This window comes from Danio aesculapii, chromosome 22 (assembly GCF_903798145.1).
Source record: "Danio aesculapii chromosome 22, fDanAes4.1, whole genome shotgun sequence".
Lineage (NCBI taxonomy): Eukaryota > Metazoa > Chordata > Actinopteri > Cypriniformes > Danionidae > Danio > Danio aesculapii.
In genome coordinates this window covers 1,472,379-1,498,049 of record NC_079456.1, presented here as the reverse complement: position 1 = coordinate 1,498,049, position 25,671 = coordinate 1,472,379, and the positions used below count along the sequence as shown (strand labels likewise).

At 37.7% G+C, this 25,671-nt stretch overlaps 1 protein-coding gene and 1 long non-coding RNA gene across 6 annotated transcripts in view; both read left to right on the top strand.

Moving 5' to 3' along the window:
• Positions 1 to 25,671, top strand: part of LOC130215536 (dihydropyridine-sensitive L-type skeletal muscle calcium channel subunit alpha-1-like) — a 64,383-nt gene that overhangs the window by 16,076 nt on the left and 22,636 nt on the right. For both annotated transcript variants that reach the window (XM_056447362.1, XM_056447363.1), the window contains exons 5-22: positions 2,677 to 2,829; positions 4,862 to 5,067; positions 5,608 to 5,711; positions 5,779 to 5,924; positions 12,052 to 12,130; positions 13,001 to 13,161; positions 13,688 to 13,913; positions 14,814 to 15,021; positions 16,176 to 16,296; positions 16,513 to 16,627; positions 18,533 to 18,632; positions 20,306 to 20,375; positions 21,857 to 21,989; positions 22,256 to 22,385; positions 23,505 to 23,564; positions 23,645 to 23,751; positions 24,356 to 24,443; positions 24,527 to 24,634. In XM_056447362.1, the coding sequence (XP_056303337.1) occupies positions 2,677 to 2,829; positions 4,862 to 5,067; positions 5,608 to 5,711; positions 5,779 to 5,924; positions 12,052 to 12,130; positions 13,001 to 13,161; positions 13,688 to 13,913; positions 14,814 to 15,021; positions 16,176 to 16,296; positions 16,513 to 16,627; positions 18,533 to 18,632; positions 20,306 to 20,375; positions 21,857 to 21,989; positions 22,256 to 22,385; positions 23,505 to 23,564; positions 23,645 to 23,751; positions 24,356 to 24,443; positions 24,527 to 24,634 (2,315 nt within the window). The remainder of the gene's footprint in view (positions 1 to 2,676; positions 2,830 to 4,861; positions 5,068 to 5,607; positions 5,712 to 5,778; positions 5,925 to 12,051; positions 12,131 to 13,000; positions 13,162 to 13,687; positions 13,914 to 14,813; positions 15,022 to 16,175; positions 16,297 to 16,512; positions 16,628 to 18,532; positions 18,633 to 20,305; positions 20,376 to 21,856; positions 21,990 to 22,255; positions 22,386 to 23,504; positions 23,565 to 23,644; positions 23,752 to 24,355; positions 24,444 to 24,526; positions 24,635 to 25,671) is intronic.
• LOC130215537 (uncharacterized) lies at positions 7,088 to 10,747 on the top strand. Of its 4 annotated transcripts, none has more exons than XR_008835721.1 (6): positions 7,088 to 7,207; positions 7,988 to 8,066; positions 8,280 to 8,326; positions 9,619 to 9,672; positions 9,813 to 9,879; positions 10,408 to 10,747. It is a non-coding gene; the product is annotated as an uncharacterized LOC130215537 (long non-coding RNA). The 4 variants fall into 4 exon arrangements; XR_008835720.1 differs by having other exon boundaries at positions 7,089 to 7,207; positions 9,610 to 9,672; XR_008835722.1 differs by lacking the exon at positions 7,088 to 7,207 and adding an exon at positions 7,714 to 7,888 and having other exon boundaries at positions 9,610 to 9,672.

Here is a 25,671-nt window from a genome sequence, read left to right as displayed (position 1 = left end):
TGGAGAGCGCCAAATACGTCTCAGGAGGAACGTTTTTTTTTTTTTTTTGCAGTTTTTGTTTTCGTGAATCCACCAGAGGCCGCTGTGTACGCTTTTTCAGATCTCAAACTTCTCTCGCGAGTGCCATGAGCAGTGACCTGCTGTTCTCATGTAACAGCCGCTGTCGACTGACTGACTGATCGATTAATTGACCCACCCTCCTCCTTCCCCAAACCCAATCGACAGTGTTTTCAAAATGTGTTGAATCTAATCTATAAAAAAGCAATCCAGAAAAAGAAATGCCTTCGCCTGATTTTTACCACGTTTTCAGATTTGACCACATTCTCACCCTGTTATTTACTTGTTTATTATATATTTTGTCTTCTATTTTTGTCTTACCCACTTTCTGGAACCGTTCTTCACCAGACTCATACCTTGTCATCACAGCAAACTGTTAAAAGTGGGAAAGCCATCCACATGGAGGTAAACAGAAGGACATCATAGCGCCACGTAGCGTTCGTTTTAAAGACTGAGTGCAGCCATATGTACCTCTGGCTACATAATTCGCGATCTCCAGAAATGTATACAGGGCTACGTTTTCAGAATGAAGCGGTGTTGAATATTTTGTAAGAACTTCAATGGAAAGTTTTTCCCCTGCAAATGGCATACGAAAAAGTCTGATCATTCTTTAAAGGTGGTGCAGTATTGCTAATTAAAAATATACCTTTTGGAAACAAGTACATTTTTCAAAAAACAGCCAAATATCACAACATAAATGTTCACTCGCGTAAGCTAGTTTTCCAGCAATTCGAATAAGGAATAGTTCACAAAACTGCAATGGAAATATTTTGTCAATTTAATATTATTCAGGTCACATAGCGCACAAAAAGGTCATATTATCATTCTTTGAAAATGATGTGCTATTGCAAATTCTAAATATGCCTAATAGAGACATGATCATTTCTGATAAAACACCCATATATTGCAAACAAATACAATTGTTCGGATGATGTGATTTTTAAGCAATTCAAAAAAGTAATATTTAGCAAAAAAATAAATGCAAACATTTATAAATATACAGTGTATATATACAGATCACATAGCATACACAAATAATGTCATATGATCATATATATATATACACTACCTGACAAAAGTCTTGTGCCCTATCCAAGTTTAAGGAACAGCAAATACTAACTGGACTTCTAGTTGATGATTTGGTATCAGAAGTGTCTTATATGAAAGGTAAAGGCCTCTAGATGAGGCTTATTTGAGCACAATAAAATCTGATCATGTCTTGATGTTGACTGATTTGATTAGGACAGTAAGGTCTGACTCTGCTTAGACTAAAGTCTGCTCACTGAACCTTCAATAATGTCCAGTATAGAATATGTGCTCATGCTGCAGTGGAAACAGAATGAATATTGTGTCTGACTCCATCATGAGCTTGGAGGACTGCATCCATACATCTCTGACATGACTCAAATCACTGATTAATAAAGTCATCTGGAATGGTGAAGAAAGCCTTCTTGCAGGACTCCCAGAGTTCATCAAGAGTCTTTGTGTTCATCTTCAACGCCTCCTCCTTCATCTTACCCCAGACGTGCTCAATAATGTTCATGTCTGGTGACTGGGCTGGCCAATCCTGGAGCAGCTTGACTCCTCTGCTTTCAGGAGCTTTGATGTGGAGGCTGAAGTATGAGAAGGAGCGCTATCCTGCTGGAGAATTGTCCCTCTCCTGTGGTTTGTAATGTAATGGGCAGCACAAATGTCTCGATACCTCAGGCTGTTGATGTTGATCATCCACTCTGCAGATCTCTCGCACACCCCCATACTGAATGTGAACCCAAACCATGATTTCTCCTTCACCAAACTTGACTGATTTCTGTGGAATCTTCGTCCATGTGGGTTTCAGTAGGTCTTCTGCAGTATTGGTGATGATTAATGCAGATCAACAGATGATTCAGCAGAGAAATCCACCTTCTGACACTTTTACAAATGATCAACTAGACGTCGAGTTATTATTAGTTGCTCTTACAACTGAGATCCATGACAAGACTTTAGTCAGGTAGTGTATATACAGCCTGATCTCCCGAGGAAACTTAATTATTTTATGTTTAGTCAGTTTGGTGGCTAACTTGTAGGAATTCACACAAGTTTAGTCATATGAAAATGCACCAAACCCCACCCCCTTTTTTCATTTACAGTTTACATGGCAGACATTAAAGTCATATGATCGTTCTTTAAAATTTGTGCAGTATGTGTTGATCTTTTTGGCTCAAGACCTCCGCTCTCATTCACTTCCATTGACTTTTAGATGATAAAAACAGCTTGTTATGCTGATTCATGTTACAAGCTGATATTTTCCAGTTATATTATACTACTTTTTATGTATAGTCATGAACACACTTGTTTGTAGAGCAAGTAGTCTGACCATTTATTATTCCTAGTCATTTCTCCCATAGGCAACTGAAGCAGAAGTTTAAATCAATTGCAAAAACAAGCATTTTTACACATTGCAGAAGGAGGTCAATAAGACAGTAATAATAGTTTTACTTGCATAACATTGTTTAATGAACAGCCATCATTTTGTCTTAGTAATTATCAACAACACTCAGAAGATGTCAATACATTTTTGCGCAAATTTATAATGGAAATTTGTTGAGTTACCTGGTCCAAGCGTAATGTCTCCTTCAGGCCTGCAGGTGGTGATGAGCTCCATCCTCAAGTCCATGCTGCCTCTGTTCCACATCTCTCTACTGGTCTTCTTCATGGTCACCATCTACGCCATCATCGGCCTGGAGCTGTTCAAATGCAAGATGCATAAAACATGCTACCACACCGGCACAGGTGAGAAATGACGGACGATTTGAACTTGGATATTAGAGCGTTTCTCTTTTTTTGTTGAGATTAATTCGTATGACTTGAATGATTGAATATCGGTATATGTCTGATATCAGTATTGTGCATGTTCATTATCACCGATATATTGAATTACTGAATATTGGCATATGACTTGAATTATTGAATATCAGAATATGACATTAATTACCGGATTTCGCTATGCAATTGGAATTTTTGAATATCGGGATATTACTAGAATAATTGAATATCGACGTATGACTAGAATTACTGAATATCTGCATATTATTTCAATGATTTAATAATGGCATATGACTACAATGACTGAATATCGGCATATGACTAGAATTATTGAAATTCTGCCTATTATTTGAATGACTGAATTGAATATCAACATGACTTAAAATACTGAATATCGGCATACAATTTGAATTATTAAATATCAGCATATGACTTGAATTATTAAATATCGGCATATGACTTGAATGATTGAATATTGGCATATGACTTGAATTAGTGAATATCGGCCCTTGAATTATTGAATATCGGCATATGACTTGAATTATTGAATATCGGTCCTTGAATTATTGAATATCGGCATATGACTACAATGACTGAATATCGCCATATGACTTGAATGATTGAATATTGGCATATGACTTGAATTAGTGAATATCGGCCCTTGAATTATTGAATATTGGCATATGACTTGAATTATTGAATATCGGCCTTTGAATTATTGAATATCGGCATATGACTTGAATTATTGAATATCGGCCCTTGAATTATTGAATATCAGCATGACTTGAATTATTGAATATCGGCCCTTGAATTATTGAATATCGGCCCTTGAATTATTGAATATCGGCCCTTGAATTATTGAATATCAGCAAATGACTTGAATTATTGAATATTGGCCCTTGAATTATTGAATATCGGCATATGACTACAATGACTGAATATCTGCATATGACTAGAAATATTGAATATCTGCATATTATTTAAATGACTGAACATCAGCATATGACTTGAATTATTGAATATCAGCATATGACTAGAATTACTGGATATCGGTATACAATTTGAATGATTAAATATCTGCATATGACTTATATAATTGAATATCAGAATATGACCTGAATTAATGAATATCTGCATATTATTTGATTGACTGAATATTAGCATATGACTTGAATAAATATCGGAATATCGGCATTTGATATAAATGATTAAACATCAGCATATGACTTGAATTACCGGATATCGGCATACAATTTGAATTATTGAATATCGGCATATAACTAGAATTATTGAATATTTGTATACTATTTGAATGAATGAATATCTGCATATGACTTGAATGATTGAATATCGACATATGACAAGAATAACTGAATATCGGCATATGACATGAATTACTGGATATCGGCATACAATTTGAATTATTGAATATCTGCATATGAGTAGAATGATTGAATATCGGCATACGACTAGATTATTGAATATCGGCATATGACTTGAATAACTGAATACCGGCATATGACTAGATTATTGAATATCGGCATTTGACTTGAATAACTGAATATCGGCATATGGCTTGAATTATTGAATATTGGCATATCACTTAAATAACTGAATATCGGCATATGACTTGAATAACTGAATATCAGCATATGACTTGAATTATTAAATATTGGCATTATTAAATATTGGCATATGACTTGAATTATTAAATATTGGCATTATTAAATATTGGCATATGACTTGAATTATTAAATATTGGCATTATTAAATATTGGCATATGACTTGAATTATTAAATATTGGCATTATTAAATATTGGCATTTGACTTGAATTATTAAATATTGGCATTATTAAATATTGGCATATGACTTGCATCATTCAAAATTGGCTACTAACATTACTGAATATCGGCACATGTCTAATTTGAGAAACTCACAGTAGAATCCTCTAGTAAATGTGAATGCGGTTATACTCTCTCTGCTCTGTTCTGCCACAGATATTATTGCCACAGGGGATGATGCTCAGGCAGCTCCCTGCGCTCAGGCCGGTAACGGTAGGCGATGCACTCTGAACGGAACTGAATGCCGTGGTGATTGGCCCGGACCGAATAACGGCATCACTCACTTTGACAATCTGGGTTTCTCCATGCTCACGGTTTACCAGTGCATCACCACTCAGGGCTGGACGGATGTTCTGTACTGGGTGAGTAGAGCTGTGGTTCTGCTATACTCAAACCTGCTTCTCCGATACCTTACACGCCTAGAACAGTTGATTTACACCAGAGTAAATACAGTGGCAGTATTGGGTGTAATCATATACAGTGTAACTCGTTACTATAATTAATTACTTTTCCACTGAATAAGTAAAGTAAAGGATTACTAGTCATTTTTAGGTAACGTAATCATAGTTACTTACAATATACTCAAATTAAATACATATTTTTCAACTACTGCTAATTGCTCTTCAGATGCTGGAAGAAAATAGCAGCCCTTTCCTCTGTATTTTGGACAAAAATCATAGACATAATTTAAAGAAATAAAAGATATATATTCCCTGACTTTCAATCTCTGGAATAGACCTTTAAAAATTCCATGATGCATGACCTGAAATGGGCATAAAGTAGACCTCAACTAATGTGACTTAATGCTGTACTACTGTTATATTGGGTACTGATTCAGACTGTATACCTCTGATATTAATCACTATGATAGGTACTCAACAGCCGACTCTTGACCCCTGTAGGTAAATGATGCAATAGGGATGGAGTGGCCCTGGCTGTATTTCGTGACTCTGATTCTCCTGGGCTCATTCTTCATCTTGAATCTGGTTCTGGGTGTTTTGTGCGGGTAAGTAACTCAGTATTGTGCTACGGGGACTGTAGTGTAATTATCTGATATGGCTCGGTGTCTTCAGAGAATTCACCAAGGAGCGAGAGAAGAGTTCTCGAAGTGGAGAGTATCAGATACTACGGGAGCGCCAGCAGTTCGATGAGGATCTGAAGGGATATATGGAGTGGATCACACAGGCGGAGGTCATGGACAATGACCAGGAGGGGCAAGGTACTCAAACACTCACACACACATATTCTTATGCACATGACCTGCCCTAAACTTCCGAATGCTAAATCAATTCATTTACAATGATAGCCAAGTTGATGAATGGCTTCAACAAGTTGCTAGTATTTCAGCAATTTAGAGATGTAACAACAGCCAACCCCAATGAAAAACACAGAGTTTAAAGTCTCAATTAACACACACACACAATGGGCTGTATCATACACATGGTACAATGTGGCGCCAGACACAACACAAGTATTTTTTGCTAGTTTCAGTCAGGTTCAAGTATCCTTTTCAGTCTTGCTCCGTGTTATTTAAATAGCAAATGCATTTGCACTTGTGCACATGGATGTGCTGTTCTTAAATGGAGGTGTGTTAAGGCACATGTTGCTATTCTGAGGCAACTAAAATAGACGCGCCATTGACCGACTAAACGCTGCTCTAAAGTCAATGCCGCAGTTTTGTTTTTGTTTTGTTATTATGTGTTGTTTTTTGGTATTAAATGTGAGCGTTAGTGATATGCAGGTCCAAAACACACATACACGTTGCTTATTACACACATAGGGATGTGCAGCAGCACACAAATATCTACACATTTAAAAAATTAAAGGATTTAAAATGTAAAAGATTATTATTTTCTAAAAAAATACAAAAAAGCCTACATGTCATAATGGACAGTTATTGCATGTATGGAAATTAGCCCACCCACCAGTAATGACAAATGACATTGGCTAATTAAATATCGCTAGTGAGACATGCAGTTTTTCTTTTATAAAGTCTGTCATGTGCCAAGGTGAGACAGCAACTGACTCTTAAAGGGAATGGGAGATGAAAATCTGATTGTTTTAATGCATGTTATGCCCAAACACACCCAGAACTCATTAAGTGAATAAGCACAACCCTTTAGACCATGCGGCAAGAGCACAGACTGTTTTTCCTGTCCTTAAAATAGCAAAAGTGGATTCAGACACCCTAAGGGCAGCTTTAACCCATGCACTGTAAACCCGGATTTTGTGCTTATAAAACATTTTAAGCAATCATTACTAATTATTTATTGTTCTTTAAGAAATTGTGTCATTACTAAATCAAATTAGCTATTTGCACTAATCAGAAGAAAAAATTAGTTTACTTATCATGTTAAGCAGGGACAACTCCCTTCCTTATGTTTTTGTTAGAGAGGGGTGGGGCCTTGATTGGCTGAGGTGACGTTAGCAAAACGCTCAGTGAGTGCCTGGAGCTTTTAGGATGCTGGGTTACCGCGGATTTTTGAAAATCAACATGACACGGTGAGTGTGCAAAGAAGTTTTTATCAGTTTATATGTTTTTCTGACAAAACTGAGAACTGAAAATCCACACTGATGCTGAACTCAAAATATTGTCTCTGCTATAAATGTGTCAGTTAGCGCTATTTTCCCTGTCAGTTCACAGTTAGGTTATAATATTATGTACATTTGCCTTTTCTGTCTAGCCACCGTTTATAACGTTTACGTTATCTACTGTTTCTCTGTATGTTCACTGTTTAAAGCATGTTCCCTGTAAAACGTGATAATTATTACACGTCGTGTTGGTTCGTAATAGTAGCACGAGTCCATGCATGAGCACATGCTAGCGGCTAACGCTAAATATTATAAATCTTTAATAACGCTAAAAGTTTCACATGAAACTGATTTTTTTTTTGTGAAGGGCGAGTTTACATTGGTCCGGCACGTCATTTTGCCTATCCCCCTCCTCAACCGCCCTTCTCCCCCGTCCGCTGTTCACTTTCGTTTTCTTGCGCGACACCCCAACCCTCTTCACTGCCGTCCGCGACACCCCTCCGCCATCCACTGCACCAACACCCCTCGCTCCCCAATTTCATGCGCGACACCTCTCCATCCTCGGGTAACATGCCGGATCAGTTACCCCTATCTGTTCTGAGACCTCTCAAATCACAAATTAAGCACTGCTTAAACTGTATAGAAGTTGAGGTGACTAGCAAAATTGATTTACTTTCACAGTACAGTTACAGTTATAGTTGCAGCTTTTTCTAAACTTTTTCCCTAAAATTTCTTATTTGCCGTTTAAAGATGGACCTTATGTTTGCAAAAAAGTGGAGGAGTCTTAACCTGCAATAAGGTGGGTCCTGCTACGCTGGATGTAGATCAGGTATGTTTAAGAATGTAATAACATTTTTCTATTATTATTTTATCTCACTGTTAGGTGTTGCTTACAGTATTTTGTGTCACTTTATTATTTACTTTATTATTACTTCAACTTATTATTTACTTTGTTATTATTGACTTATTTTTATTTTATTTTAAGTATTTAGTGATTTAGTTTAGAAATATTAATATTCTGTTTTTTTCTCTTGTTTTGCAGGTGTTCTTGTAGCTCAGCAGTGGGAAAGAACCTCAAGCGGGAATTTGGTAACACTTTATAATAACTACACACTATAAATCATTTATTAAGCATTAGCAAATAGTGAATTCTTTATTTGTCAAGCATTAACTCTACGTTGATAAACGTTAGTAAGCAGTTTATAACTGCAGCTACACATGCTGTATTATTGACTTACAAACACATTTATAATGTGCTTAATAATTGTACTTTTCGTACTTTGTTAATGATTCATTTTTCATTGATAAATTAAGTAATCGCATTATTTACAAACCAGTTATTTAAGAGTAGTTGGCTGTTTTTTAAGATCAGTCAGAATGAGTTAGTAAATTATTAATAAATGATTGAAATCAACATTTGTATATCTTATTATTCAGGCATTTACAATTAGTTAATTTGTATGTTTAAAAATGCTTTATTAACTCAACTTCATCCAGTTTTGTGACCTAAACAAAAGTGAAGACTATTCATGCTTTATAAATTGCTTATGAATGACAATTAAAGGCTCAGTTAAATTCTAAACAGGAAAAACAACATAAATGACACTATTCATTCCTATTCAGTTGAAGATACACATATAAACTGCATCAAATGAAAAATAAATCTTTGCAACCTAATCTAAAATAAAATTACTGTACAGTTTAAACATTGCATCCTATTATATTGTTAAATTATTATATTATTGTTGTTGTTTTATCCAATTTTATGTATTTTGACACTCTTGTCATTCAGCAATGTTTAAACTTTAAAGTAATTTTACTTTTTAGATAAGATTGCAAAGTTTATTGTTCATTTGATATTAAGCCTTTAACTGTCATTTATAAGGGATTTATAAAGCATAAATAGTCCTCACTTTAGATTGGTCAGAAAACTGCATGAAGTTGAGTTAATGAAGCATTTATTAACATACATAGTAACCATTACTACGTGCCTGAATGATAAGATATATAAACATTGATTTCAATAGTTTATTAATAATTACTAACTCATTCTGAATGATTCTAAAAACCCTCAACTACTCTTAAATACAAATGGTTTGTAAATAATGCGATACTTCATTTAGTAATGAAAAATAAATTATTAACAAAGTATGAAAGTACATTTAATAACCACATTATAAATGTGTTTATAAGTCAATAATACAGCATTTGTAGCTGCAGTTTTAAACTGCTCACTAACGTTTATTAATGTAGAGTTATTGCTTAACAGATAATGAATTCACTAGATGCTAATGCTTAATAAATGATTCATAGTGTGTAGTTATTATGAAGAGTTACCGAAATGTTTGATCAACACAGTCTGTTTAATTGAGATCTTTCAGTTAAAGAGGAGGAATGTTGGAGAGCTGTTGTCAGAGCTTTTACAGCAAACCAAGGTTGGTTCATGTCCATTATATATTATATATATTTTTTAACAGTTAAATTATTGAAAATTTCCCAAGTGTTACTATATTGTTTGTCTAATACAATGTTTGTCCAACAATATTTATTTATTTATTCATTTATTTATTAACAGACTCAAGAGCCTACAGATTTTGATTCTCCTGGAGGACAAGCCTGCAGACTTCTTTAAACCATGCTTTGTAAGTAACATATTGTCTCAATGGATTTATTAAAGGACCTTGAAAACATTCTTTCCATTAATGCATGGTCCTTACATTTTATGAAACGTTCACACTTGGTTTAAAACATTGAAACTTAAGAATAGCAAAACATCTTGTTAAACTCTCTAACATGTCATAATATATTCAACCCACAAGATTGTTTCTTGAGAACACAGTTTAAGTTATTTTTAATGATACCTGTGATTTTTGTGTCCCCGTTTTAAAAGTCCAACTTCAATTTAAAGATAAATTGGCTTTGTGACTTTAAATTGAGGGAAAGATGAAGATACACAAGTCTTATAGTTAAATTGGGAATGAGGTTCAATAAGTAAATGCTAAATTTAACATTGTAGAATGCATTAAACCTTTTGCAGTGTAACTGAAGCAAAAGTAAATTGGTCAAAACCAATTCACATATTATCTTTTGTCTCTGTCAATAAAAGTTATTTATTAAACATTATTGATAATTATGTAATGAGAAACATAACTGTTCCTCTCTGTTGGTAGGACTCTGATGATCCAGTCATTCCACCACCTTGAAATCCTATTCTTATTGCAGACAAAGCCTCAGTTAAGATGATCATTGAGGGACAACTTGTGATGGACTGCATCAAAGACTTGTCAAAAGCTGTGCATTCTCTTTGGACTACTATACCCCAAGTCGACAAAGAACACTTTTCTCTTCATCCAACAAAGTTCTCCTCATGTTGGGCTACAGTGACTTAAAGCCCAAGCTACAGACATTAAATAATTAAATTGCTTTTCGATTCACTGCAAAATTTGCACAATTGTTCTATTAGCAATGATTGCTAATGCCAGAAAGAAATGTGAATGAAACTTTAACAAAAATAAAAAAATTGAAAAGTTGTTTGATTCTTTGTGCTTAAAATTGTAAAATATCAGTGGCATTATTTTTTAATTATAATAGATTACATAAATATAACAATTATCATTGCATAAACGCATTTTTTACATTATTATATATGTTACGTTCAATTTAATAATCATTTTACAAAACATATCCTCTATAAAATTAGTAATGTGAACTAATGATTTTTAGTAAAGACTACTAATCCAAATTTGATTTGTCTTCTACAACACTAAAGATGTTCTTTTAATACAGCTTAACCTGTTTAGTTGAATAAATGTAAAAACTAATCTTATTTCGTGCAACGGGTTTCCACGCAACAATCTAGTAAAGTCAACTAATTCGGGTTTACAGTGTGAGCTTAGATCATTAAAATAGAGACTAATTACTTTAACAAGGTACAACTAAGACCCAATCTCAATTCTACCCCTTAGCTCTTCCCCTTATCCCCTACCCCTTGTATGCGCGCTCCCGCCAAGGGGTAGCGGTGTCCTAATTCTCTTTAAATTGAAGGCATAGGGCTAAGGGCAAGGAGTAGATACCCCTTTGAACAAAGATTTGTCAGGACCACACTCGAAACCAAGGGGTATGAAAATTTCCCAGAATACACCAGCCACAGCTGCACCCGGAAGTAAGGAGATCCACAAATTAGTATTTTTTGTCATTATTACGAATTTTTACAACAAACAAGCACATGGTTTAATATATTGATAACCGCGTTCGTGTTTTACCGTCATGCTTTAAAAAAACGCTAAAATAAAAACAGCTAAATTTGGTGATCTATAATCCCTAATAATAACTCCTGTACAGCAATTCCACAACATTCTGTCACTCAATAACACTTGAACACCCTGTCAGAAAAGTCTAGTGGCTGGGAATGAGCTTTCTACAGTGTCTGCTATAATGTTAATGTTGTTTTTGGTGTGTTTACATAAATGAATATGGCCACGGTGTAAATACACAGTACAGTTACGATCTTATTGCCACATTAGATAGTTATGATATCATAATATATACCTTCAGTGATTTCCTGACGATAAATACCAAATAATAACACAACTGGAATAACTACAGCAGTCGCCGTTGTCAGATCTCATATGAAGCAAGAGATTGCGATGACGTATAACGTCTGCTGCTCTATCCCAATTCTTAGGGGGACATTTTCAAGCCCTTCCTCTTCACACTTGGTTTTAAGGGCCAAGGGGAAGGGGTACAAAAACAGAATTGGGATTGGACCTAACTTGAATCATATCTGAATAATATCTGATTTCTGTTCTTCACAGGTCTACTCCCCCTACAGGACGGATCTGAAACAGAAACCCTCTATGAGCTGGATATATTGAACAAACTCATGTTTTATGTGTGAGTCTGCCTTTTTTTGGACGAAGAGTTTTTCCACATTTCTGTCATGACAACTCGCTGAGAGATTTAGTATGGTCATGAATATTTATACAGCAACATTGATGTGTTTGGTATTGGTCGCATAGATCTGGTACTCTATACGTATAGACCTAGATTGTATAGCACCAATCAACCTGCACTCCCATTGAGAGTGTTGATATGCATTGATATAACCTGATATGCAGGTAAAAAACACACAAACACACTGCTTATTACACACACAGGGATGCAGACCAGCACACGAATATCACATGGATTACAATATTAGAATATCACACAAATATTATAAGGATTAAAATGTAAACGATTATTGTTTTCTACATAAATATAAACATGCCTACATGTCATAAATGCAGAAATATGCCTACAACTAGAAGATCCTGGTTGTCATTTTACATCCCTGAATGGTGTCATCATGCATGTTCACCATAATATGTGTGAGATGTGTTTATGGATGATCAGTTATGGTGGCTCGGTGGAAAACTTGTGCTAATAATTAATGATGTGGCTGGAAGCAGATTGTATAACACCAATCAGCCTGCACTCCCATAGAGTTTTTTTTTTGTTAGTTAATGAGAGCATTGCTATAATCTGATTTGCAGGTAAAACACACATAAACATTGCTTATTACGCACGCAGGGATGCACAGCAGCATACAAACACGAGCAAGGACAAAGATTAAAAAATGAGCAATCAGCCTGCACTCCCATAGAGTTTCATGATATTTCTAAAACACAAATGCTTTTATTTATGTGTGTGTGTGTGTGTGTGTGTGTGCGTGTGTGTGTGTGTGTGTGTGTGTGTGTGTGTGTGTGTGTGTGTGTTTTACAGTCGACATGCTCGCCGCTGGAACCGTTTTTTCAGGAGGAAGTGTCGCGTATGGGTGAAATCTAAGCTGTTCTATTGGCTGGTGATTCTGCTGGTGTTTTTCAACACTCTGGCCATCGCAACCGAACACCATCAGCAGCCCGACTCTCTCACCAACTTCCAAGGTGCTCTGCACCCACTTTTATCCAATGGTGGAAAGAGTACTGAATACTCATACTCAAGTAAAAGTACCGTTACTTACCCAAAAATGTAGTGCGAGTATCATTTGTAAATACAACTCAAAGTAGACTGTTTAAAAGTACTCAAGAGTAGTGAGTGTTACGCTATGAAACACTGATGCATTTACATGCAGTTTGTGCATGTGTGTTTGAAAACGTAACATTCTGTAGTGCATTTAGTGATTGTTTAAGACCATTTGGTGATTCAAACATCTGATCTACACATCAGTAACATACAGCTTACACAATCTCTCTGTCATTGCGTGTAACGCTTAAGTGTCTTCTGAGTCTTGAGGTTGTTCTGTATGATGGAATGGGAATCACCATCAAGCCAATCACCATAGACAGGAAAAATAATTAAGTAGTTTGAAGGAAAATAGTGTTGTGAAAGCACCAACACAGCACTAAAATGTATTGTTAAATGATCTTTAGCAAGATTTATTAATTGTATATTGTTTTACCTTATTTCCAGACAACACCAATAAGGCGCTTCTGTCTCTGTTTGCGGTGGAGATGTTCCTGAAGATGTACGCGATGGGGCTGCCGTCGTACTTCATGTCGCTCTTCAACCGTTTCGACTGTTTTGTGGTGTCGGTGGGGATCCTGGAGCTTATCCTCGTACGCATGGACGTGATGTCTGTCATGGGGATCTCTGTTCTGCGCTGCATTCGGCTTCTGCGAATCATCAAAATAACCCGGTGAGTCAATCTTTTTATCGAGAAGTAGCAAAAATGTGACAATATAACACGTCACAAACATATTTACATCTTTGTTTTCAATTTAAAAGAAAAATAACGACATAAAACATACAAAACACTAAACAGAGGGTAAAAATTGGGGAGGCGGGGGCACAGGTTGTTTTAATTAGTAACAGATTATTATGAGACATTAGGATGAAATTGTTGAAAATACAAATCATCCACAGAAACAGTGCAACAGATCATCAAGATGACAGTGGTTTGTTTTAATGAATCTATCTAAAAGGGGGAATATTTAAATAGGCAGAGTCAGTGTCGATTTATTGTGTTGTTTCCTGTTTCGTTTTAGTGAATTACTGAAATCTGAATTTAAAATAAGATATATTAAGGCTGTCCACATTTTCTCAAAAGCAGTAAGTTTGCCTTTTAACAAGTATACAACATTTTTGCTCAAGTAACAATCCTAAAAGTTACTAAGAAAGAGTAAAAAAAAGGTAACTGATGAAAAAATGACTCCAGTAACTAGTCAAAACGACATCAAGAAAACAGGTCAAAATTGTGAAGTTGCGATTACATCACAGTTTTTGACGTATTTTGTTACGCCAATTTTAGATGTCAATTTGATGTTGTTTGACATCAAGTTAGATTACATGAATTGTAGGAATACATAATCCAATGTAAATTTGTAACTGAAAACTTTTCTGATATTATAATACTTTTGCGTCATTATTTTGGTGGTCAATGGGTCATCAATGTGTGGACGTCAAATAGACGTCAAGGTTTTGACATCAAATTAATAAGCATTTTTGAGTTTTTTATGTGGTTCTGCTAGATTTCTGCTACACACAGATTCTGTTTGTAAACCTCTGCATCAGAACTGACCATAACTGTGTTTTCCAGGCACTGGACAACTCTCAGTAATCTGGTAGCATCGCTTCTGAACTCTGTGCGCTCCATCGCCTCCCTGCTGCTGCTCCTCTTCCTCTTCATCGTCATCTTCGCTCTGCTCGGGATGCAGGTTTTTGGGGGAAAGTTTAATTTTCCAGATGACCACGTGAGACGAAGCAACTTCGACAACTTTCCTCAAGCTCTGATAACAGTTTTCCAGGTGATTTTCTTTACTTTTTCTTTATCCTGCTCTCCATCGTGAAACTAATACGGAAGTAACTGAAAATGCAATTCGCCAACTGGCCACTGGGGGCTGGCTACAAGACAGAACACATTTGCATTGACTCCAATGTTAAAATGCACAGCTTCACAGCAGGAAGAAAGCTGTTTACTGCCTGGAAAAAAAATATTTTGGTGTATACAGCAAATATTAACCTTTGTGTCAACTGTGAGGGGGTGAATTGTTTAATAACTCATATGCTTATATATATATATATATATATTAAGCCTTAAAATTATACATAATTAAGGGCATGGCCACTTGAGTGGCAGCTAGGTCTATATTATTTTTAAACCACTGGAATTACAAATCTGTACATATACGTTAGAGTATATTAGCTGTAATTTTATGTGTTCATATATGATATATAATCTAGTACACAATCATATCTAATCATATATTTTGTAGTTCCAACCATTTTAAATATATATAAACAACCATGTTTGCTATACTTCAAAATATGTTGCATATATGACATTTTATATATGCGAAATTCAAAAATGATATGTCATATACGTACGTTGCATATATTGTCATTTATCAAATTTCCATATGGGACTGCACCACTTGCTCTAGTTTACTCACAGGATGTTTTTTACCTCATACAAATTTTTCACGCGAGCTAAATTATTTAAACTTGCGCAATATATGTTATTGAAGCAGTTTCAACAGTTTTCGCTGCAAACGCACGACACATTTGACAGTAATACGTGGTTTAAAGTTGTTGCGCTGATTGCATAATCAGATTCTGCACTCCTATTGGTTGCTGTCACAAAATCTGATTGCAACGGTCATTAAGCAGCTGTCTGTGAACATGTCAAACCAAAGATCACAGATATTAGTCTAGGATTACTGGAAACTTTTATGAATTCCTGAATTTATCTGCAGATGACCAAATCGTGGCTGAAATGAACAGGATTTTACTCGAACGACTACATAATTCCATATTAAGTCTAATCCATATATGTAGTGAATGAGATGCTTGTGGAACAACATTAATTATTGTGTACATTGTGCCTTGTTGTGAAATAAATTAATTATAAAAATAAACTGAATGACTGTCCTGCTCTGGCATCTCATCATTTCTGCTATAGATCCTAACGGGCGAAGGCTGGAACTACGTCATGTACGACGGCATCATGGCTCATGGAGGTCCTGCCATACCTGGAATCCTGGTCAGCATTTACTTCATCATTCTGTTCATCTGTGGGAACTGTATCCTTCATCCATGTGCGACTTTCAGGAAGGGCCTGAGAACAAAACTATAATTATCCTGAATGAACTTGTATGTCATTTATGTACTTTGCAAATATTGTCGTTTATCAAATTTCTATCCGGGACCGTGTCATTTGATCTATTTTACTCACAGGATGTTTTTCACCTGATATGAATATTTCACTCACTTTAATTTTCCTGAATGATGAACTGCAGACATCCTCCTGAATGTGTTTTTAGCAATAGCGGTGGATAACCTGGCCGAGGCAGAGAGTCTGACCTCTGCGCAGAAGGAGAAAGCAGAGGAGAAGAAGCGCAAAAGGCTTCTTAGGTGAGTGACGATAGTGAAATAGCAGGGACAATGGGTCTCTTTCACTAATAATTGCATAGGTATTTTGTATTTATATGCACATTTTAACTTTCCACCTAATTCGCAACACTTTCGTACACACTAGTTGCTCTACACTACACTACACAACACTATCTTTTTATAGTGAATTTACAGTCTTCCAAATGACCACCTGCCTGCATGAGGTTAGTGATTTGCATAATACACGCCCAGAACAGCTACATTTAAGGACTTTCTGAGGTTAGTGATTTGCATAATAGACACCCACAACAGCTACATTTAAGGGCTTTCCAAAATTAGTAAGTAGCATAACACACGCCCAAAACAGCTCCATTTAAGGGCTTTTTCAGGATAAGTCATTTGCATAATACACACCCACAGCAGCTAAATTTAAGGACTTTTCAAGATTAGTAATTTGCATAACACACACCCACAACAGCTCCATTTAAAGGCTTTCCGACATTTTGTCATTTGCATAACACACGCCCACAACTGCTCCATTTTAAGGCTTTCTGAAGTTAGTCATTTGCATAATACAAACCCAAAACAGCTCCATTTAAGGGCTTTCTGAGGTTAGTAATTTACATAATACACACCCACAGCAGCTACATTTAAGGGCTTTCCAAGATTAGTAATTTGAATAACACACACCCACAACAGCTCCATTTAAGGGATTTCTGAGATTAGTCATTTGCATAACACACGCCCACAATAGCTCCATTTAAAGGCTTTCCAAGATTAGTCATTTGCATAATACACGCCCACAACAGCTCCATTTAAGGGATTTCTGAGATTAGTCATTTGCATAACACACGCCCACAATAGCTCCATTTAAAGGCCTTCCAAGATTAGTCATTTGCATAATACACACCCAAAACAGCTCCATTTTAAGGCTTCTGAAGTTAGTAATTTGCATAACACACGCCCACAATAGCTCCATTTAAGGGCTTTCCAAGATTAGTCATTTGCATAACACACGCCCACAACCGCTCCATCTTAAGGCTTTCTAAATTTAGTAATTTGCATAAAACACGCCCACAACCGCTCCATCTTAAGGCTTTCTGAATTAAGTAATTTGCATAAAACACACCCACAACCGCTCCATCTTAAGGCTTTCTGAATTTAGTAATTTGCATGATACTGAATAGTCATTGGTCACTCTCAGCGAAGTGGTCTCTCCTAAAGGCTGGTTTATACTTCTTCGTCAAGCGCATGTGTATGCTCCGGCACAGCCTACGCATGGTCGCAGAGCTCTTGCCTACGCTGACTCGCACCTCTCAAAAAAATTTAACAACACGTCGCAACGATGCATAGCGCGAGCTCTGTGATTGGTAGCTATGATGAGTGTGGGCAGTGCCGAGAGCCACGAGCCCGATGGAGCGAGTGTTTACAAGTGTGGAGTCCCGTGAAGGAGCTCTAGATGGAAACTTTTGTTTTGTGTTTACCTTATCATTAAAGTTGCTGCACATCCGGCGGTTTCCACCTCAAAATGAGCGAGTTTGAGCTACATATACATTAAGGAAGCGTTCAGAAAAAACAAAACACCAGCGAACAAACTCGACACAGAGGAACATAAACACCTGCTGCCAGCTAGTGTTTCTGAAATATTATTGCAGAGCAACACACACACAGCGCACAGAAGTATAAATGCTCGACTACATGCACTGCATGCGCCGTGGGTCACGCTGATCACTCGACACAGAAGTATAAATCAAATGATGCATTTCCAATGGAATGCTGCAAGTACACCGGAGTTTCAGTTCATACATGTGGAAGTTGAGCGTAATGAACTGTGTGATCGTATATATTTATATCTTCTGCATAAATATGAATGACACCCTATATTTTTTACAGACTTCTCTGATGTTTAGTTTATTCTTGCTGTAGGGAAAACCTGCCTGACAAGGGCGAGGAGGAAAAGGCCTTGCTAGCAAAGAAACTAGCGGAGCAGAGAGCCAAGATTGATGGAATTCCCACCACAGCCAAGGTCAACAAAACTGCGTATTTTGTCTTTTGTACAGTATAAATCAACCAACATCATATTGATGCTAGCACGCTAAAGGCACCCGGTATATTTTTCAAACACTAAAGCGAACTCTTTGGGTGAGTTTATTTTAAAATCGATCCTGAAGTATTGATATTTTCGGCAATCCCTCAACTGAAGGATCGATCCTTTCTTTGTTTTTTTTTTCATAATAAGTGATCACCTTAATATTCTTAATAATAGTACTAATAATAGCGCCGCATAATATATAAATATTTACGTAAATAGGATCAGGAATGGAAACTATATTATTCTGCCATTGATCAGTCAAATCTTTTCAGAATAAAAAAGAAAACTAAAGGGAAGAAATGTAGATTCCGTTTTAATTAAACAAGGTTTGTGCTTTATTATTTTCGTTACGCTATATACGGTGTTATATAGCTAATATTAGTTTAATAAATAATGTTCTGTAATTTTTATAAACGTATAAGGTAATTATGTATATTTATCTAACAATAATAATACTAAAGGTGATTAAAAGACTCATTATAAAATATTTAATTGAAGTATCGATATTGAAAGTATCGTCTTGAAATACTCTGTATCGGATCAGAAAGAGAAATATTGGTATCGTCCGTCCCTAGTTTTAGCTACGAAGATCATCCTTGAGCTGCCATTGGTCCGTGACAATTTTGCAATCGCATTGTTGTGATTAGTAATACACCTTTACAACTCCACCTACTGCATTACAGGTTTTGAAAACAATATACCGTCACTACCGCCGAGTTCAGACTGCATGATTTTCAAAGTAGTGGCGTTACGGATGTTTTCACACTGCATGACTATCTGGGCTAGCGTGTTGTGTTGTGCGAGATGGATGTGAGACAGGGGGTTTCACACTGCATGACTTAACTATAGAAACAACTTGGTCTGCAAACTACATCCCACAACATGCGAGTGACATGGAAACAACGGGAGTTTATCTTGTAGTACATCTCTGTTATTAACTACAAGCCTTAGTGGGGTAAAAATGGATTTATTTTGCTCTCCTGGCTTTTAAAGGGAATTAGCAATTTCTCCTCAACTTGTTTCTTTGTCGACACGGTTGTGGTGTTGCTCCTGCCAGATTTACACTAGTTTTTCCTCCGTTTCTTGGGTCCAAACAGACTGAAAAGCAGCACTTTTAACTTCTCCACCAACCTCCCGCTAGCTTGCAGATATACCCACACTAGTGGATGCTGCTCTCTCATTGGCTGTAGCTGATCGCCGATGTTATTTTCAATCAGAACACATTTCACACGGCATGATTTGAATGGCCGACAGCTCCAGATATTCAGCATGCCAAATATCTCATGGGCGTCGGCGACTCATTGGTGTTTCTCTTAGATGTTCACACTGTGTGATTGTTACTCACGTGAACGAGCACAGATTTGTCTGTGATTTCTCGAAACATGTCGACGAGTCAAAATCAGTGCTAAAATCATGCAGTCTGAACTCAGCATTAACACTTTCAAACGTCTTTTTGCCCTCAAAAAAATAAAAAAGAAATTCATCTGAAGTGTACCGGGGCCTTAAGTTTGTAAAAGATGGTTGATGTAAGGATTGATGTTTGAGAATCTATAAAGTTAAAATGCTAATGACTACCCAGACTGATGAGCGTCTTTGTTATTGTGCAGCTAAAAGTGGACGAATTTGAATCAAATGTGAACGAGATCAAAGATCCATTTCCTCCTGCTGATTTCCCAGGTAAACAATATCATTTTTTATTGATTTCTAATTAGGTGGCACAGTGGTTAGCACTGTCGCCTCAAAGCGAGAAAGTTGCTGGTTCGAGTCCCAGCTGGATCATTTCTGTGTGGAGTTTGCATGTTCTCCCCGTGCTGGCGTGGGTTTCCTCCGGGTGCTCCGGTTTCCCCCACAGTCCAAATGTAACCCCGCCAGTCCTACACCACCCAACCCGCTCCAAGCTGGGATCGAACCGGCGACCTTCCGCATGGGAGACGGTTGCTCTAACAAGGAGACTAAAGACAATGGCCTCTAGCGTCTGTGGCTAGAGCACCTTTAGAGGTCAGAGGAGTGAGGTTTACCTGCACAGCACTTACTAGCTGGCCTCCGTTACACTCACCCCCCTAAACCTCACTCCCATCCGGGTCACGGCACCAATGCAACTCCACCGGTCCAACACCACCCAAGCTGCTCCAAGCTAGAATCGAACCGGCAACCTTCCGCATGGGAGATGGTTTGCTCTAACAAGGAGGCTAAATACATGGCCCCTAGCGTCTGTCGCTAGAGCACCTTTAGAGGTCAGAGGAGTGAGGTTTACCTGCACAGCACTTACTAGCTGGCCTCTGTTACACAAACACATGCGCTATAGGGGAATTGATTAACTAAATTGGTCGTAGTGTATGAGTGTGTGTGTGTGTGTGTTTGTGTGTGTTTTTAAGTTTTTCCCATTACTGGGTTGCAGCTGGAGGGCATCCGCTGCGTAAAACATATGCTGGAATAGTTAGTGGTTCATTCCGCTGTGGCGACCTCTGAAATAGAGCCTAAGCCGAAGGAAAACGAATGAATGAATTATTGATTTCTATTTATAAAGGCTTTCCATTTCTGCGATGTTGCAGGGGAACAACAGCATAAACTACTATAATAATGATCACCCTCAGGTACTGATTATGGGCTTTATCCAGTGTTAAATGCTCCCAATGTGAGTTTTAACACCGTTTTATGTGAGATTTATTGGCATGCTACTGAAAGCAGAAGCAGATAGTTCACCTCAGATCTTAAATAAAATAACTAGATGGTTTGAAAATGAAAGTCAGAGCTGGGATTTACTGCAAACCAAAAACATCAGTCACTCAGTGGCCTATTAATAATGTTAAAGAGATTTAATATGTGTATGTAACCCCGCCGGTCCTATGCCACCCAACCCGCTCTGGGCTGGTATCGAACCGGCGACCTTCCACATGGGAGTCGGTTGCTCTAACAAGGAGGCTAAAAACCATGGCGTCCAGCGACTGTCTTACTAGCTGACCTAATAGCTGGCCTCCGTTACATGCACACATTAGATTAAAAGCCTTCACCGCTTAATTGTGAGTGCATACAGTGGCTGGTGTTTAAATGTTGTTTGTGCAGACAGTCAAATTGCTTGTCGCTGGAAACTTGTTGCATCACGTGTTCTTAGCACATGGTGTGTGTCAGTGACTTTTTGTATTTCACCTGTTGGGCAGGTGATGATGAGGAGGAGGAGCCAGAGATCCCGCTCAGTCCTCGGCCTCGACCAATGGCAGACCTGCAGCTGAAGGAGACAGAGGTGCCCATGCCGGAGGCCAGTGCTTTCTTCATCTTCGGCCCACAGAACAAGTACAAAAACATTCCTGCTTTTACATCACACTGATATACAGTTCATTAGGTTACCTTGGCACTTGCTGTTAATTTCGACAAGGATGCTTCTTCAGGAAAAAACATCTCTCTTTGCACCAGAAACTTTCAATCACTCCATATCTCTAGACAGCCAATGTGCATTTCTGAAGTGTGACTGGGTTTAGTCCATTGGATTATAAAGTAAAGACACTGACAGCTTCAAAAACGATGCCAAGTGGAAGTTTCTTGTGGTTTTCTCTGCTCAGGTTCCGCAAACTCTGCCATCGGATCATAAACGCCACAACCTTCACCAACATCATCCTCCTCTTCATCCTGCTCAGCAGTATCTCTCTGGCTGCGGAGGATCCCATTGACCCCATGTCCTTCAGGAACCAGGTATAAGATCTCTAAAACACACTCATCTCAACCAAAGTTCCATCAAGGCAAGTCATGTCACTCAACGGCCATCTTTGAAAGTCCTCTCAGGCGTTCTGTTTAAATGGGGAAACATCAAAACTCTCCAAAATTATTTGCTAAGCGTATCATTAAATTTCATAACTTGCTTCATTTCTAAACGTTAAAATCAAACAAAAGCTACATTTTTTTCAGGTTGTCCAAGCTAATGCGCACTTAAAGGGAAAGAGATTAGGCAACAACCTCATTTACGGCCGTGTTTCACATTCTCATCCTCTGAATATTGCCTCATCTGATCCCACATGTCCTCTGAAGTAATTCCCAACATAGTCTAAATGGGAAATCTCCTCCCAAAATGACGGCGACCCTTTGTTTACATGTTTGTGGGCGTTTGAGTAGTTGCTGTCATGTGATCTGCATTTGACTGTACCTCGCCTTCATTTCATACAGATTACAAAACCAAATACATTTGTTTTCAAGTGTGGTTGGTTTGATTCAAGCTTTAGAGATTTCAAGCTTCATGTGGATATATTTCAGTATTCACTGAGATTCCAGTGCATTTGTCGACCCCAGAGGATTCATATTGAAGCTGCAGAAACTGTCTTAAACACACATCTGCACCGACCCCCTCCCCTCAGTCTGAGAATCCTCAGTCTATATTGATTGATGATTGGCTGCTGTACTAGTAGCCGGGGCTTCATTCGCCATATTGACTGTTACACTTTCCCTCATTTAAAACTATTGACCTTGTTCTTGGCATTCATGCGGGAGCAGCCTTTGGAATATTTCTGACTCCAGACTTGCACTCTCGTTCCCTTCCAATGATTGTTATGTTTAAAAACAGCTTGTTTTGCTGTTTGATGTTAGAAAAATGATCTTTTCTTCTTATATTATTCTACTTTTTATGTATACTCATAAACACACCTGTTTGTAGAGTGAGTAGTTTGGCCGTTTACTATTCCTAGTCATTTCTCCCATAGGTAAATGAATTGGAAGTACTAAAACAAGCGCACTTCCGCATTGCAGAATAAGGTCAATTGTAATATCTATATTCTTTGTCTTCACCTGCCATTGCCTTCAACATCATGCTGTCCTCTGCAGGTCCTGGCCTACGCTGATTATGTCTTCACTTCAGTCTTTACTGCAGAGATTGTGCTGAAGGTGGGGATGGTGTGTTTGGTGTGTGTTCTGCGAAGCTAGTTTTGTGTTCTGTGAGTTGTTGAGTACTCCGTCTCTTGCAGATGACCACGTACGGTGCGTTCCTACACAAGGGCTCTTTCTGCCGAAACTCCTTCAACATCCTGGACCTGATTGTGGTCGGCGTCTCGCTGCTGTCCATGGGAATGGAGTGAGATTTCAAAACAGTCCAGTCTTGTGTTGACACATAGAGCAGACTTATGGCTCACTGAGTGGTAGGGTTTGGTACAGTACAATATGGTGTGGATTTATTTCCGTAAACAAAAAAAAAGTACCACTTTTTTGCCACACTTCTGTAAAGAGCAGGGGTCTGATTCATAGTATTTGTGTAGAAGCCTTACAAAAAGTAAAAGGTACACCAGAATAATGTACGATTTTGCCCGATTCAACATGTAGAGTCTGGCGTTGACAAAAGAGACCATTCTGATTGGTTCTTCAGCAACCAATCAGAACGCAAGGATCAAAATTGAAGTGACGAAACCAAACAAACAATTCAAGTAAAGTGGGAACACAAAGAAGAGGGTTATAATTTTGTTGCATTTCTCAATTTCCGATAAATTACAATTTATTGCATCCAAAATAACACTTCCGACTGATTCAGAAGTTCTCAAACAGTCGCAAAAATGAGCACACTTGCGCATTGCAGAATAAGGTCATAGATAGTGGAAACACAAGCCTAATTGTAGGAAATCATACTGTACTGTACTGTTCCACTGTACTTCAACCTGTTCCACAGTCCTGAAATTTCCCTGCAGATCAAGTGCCATCTCAGTAGTGAAGATCTTGAGGGTCTTGAGAGTATTGAGGCCTTTAAGAGCTATAAATCGAGCCAAAGGCCTCAAAGTGAGTTCTCTTACATATTAGGGATTGCTACAACAGAAATGTTAATCCTCTGTTCATCCATTTCTGTCTCTGCTTTCACTCAGCATGTGGTCCAGTGTGTGTTCGTGGCCATCAAGACCATCGGCAACATCGTTTTAGTCACCATGCTCCTGGATTTCATGTTCGCCTGCATCGGCGTCCAACTTTTCAAGGTCAGGGAGGTCACACAGACACGTCAACTTACTTGTATCTGCACCTAAAGAATTAGTTCAACAAAATAATGAATATTCTGTTATTAATTACTCTCCCTCATGTTGTTTTAACCCCCTGAGACCTTCGTTCTTCTGAACACAAATGAAGATAGTTTAGATGAAATCCTGGAGCTCTCTCATACATAATAGACAGCAAGGGTCCCGAGTCCAGAAAAAGACCAAAGTCTCCACATCTATAATCCTCTTAGTCTATGCTGACATTATCTTCAGCAGCTCAAACACTCTAATGGCTAATGGACAGACGGCTGCTTCTCACTCAGGACTGCTGTTTATGCTAATGAGGGAGAGATGGGCACTAGTGGGCGGGGCTTTCCCCCTCTGATGGCACGTACAAAGGGAGAATGTCAATCAAAGTGTTCCTGCAGACTGTTTTGATCAAGTCTGATTAGAAACAATGCAGTTAATACATGTTGATCATTTGAGGCTGAAGATATTCACACACTGCTGACACACAACTGGGTTTAAACCACACATAAAAGTGATTTTTGTATAACATGTCCCCTTTAAAGTAAACTGGAGCCAAATGTTGTATTGCTCATAGTAAATGTGCATCGTAATCTGATGCGGATAAACAGGGACGTTTTTTACCACATAAAGTTGTTCAAGATAGATTGGTATTGATAGTGTTGTAGGGCTTGATTTATATGCAAAAAAGTATCTGCATCTGAAAAGGTGCGAACCAAATGGCCTTCAGGATCTCAAGAGTTGTGACCCAACTAAACCAATCGGGTAATCTCCGGGGGGGGGGGGGGGGGGTCATTTCATTTTGTTATGAAGTACTTTTAAGACAGTACTTTGGGTTAAGTTAAATGAAGACCGATGGGTTAACATCGATGCACTACTCACTGTCTTCAATAAAGCCTTCTCCCCATAAAATCTTTGGTTATACATTGGCGAGTCACTCAAGAACGGTTACGCCAAACACAGCAAAATCTAACCATATGATTCAACCCAGGCTCATTCTGAAAACGTAGTCC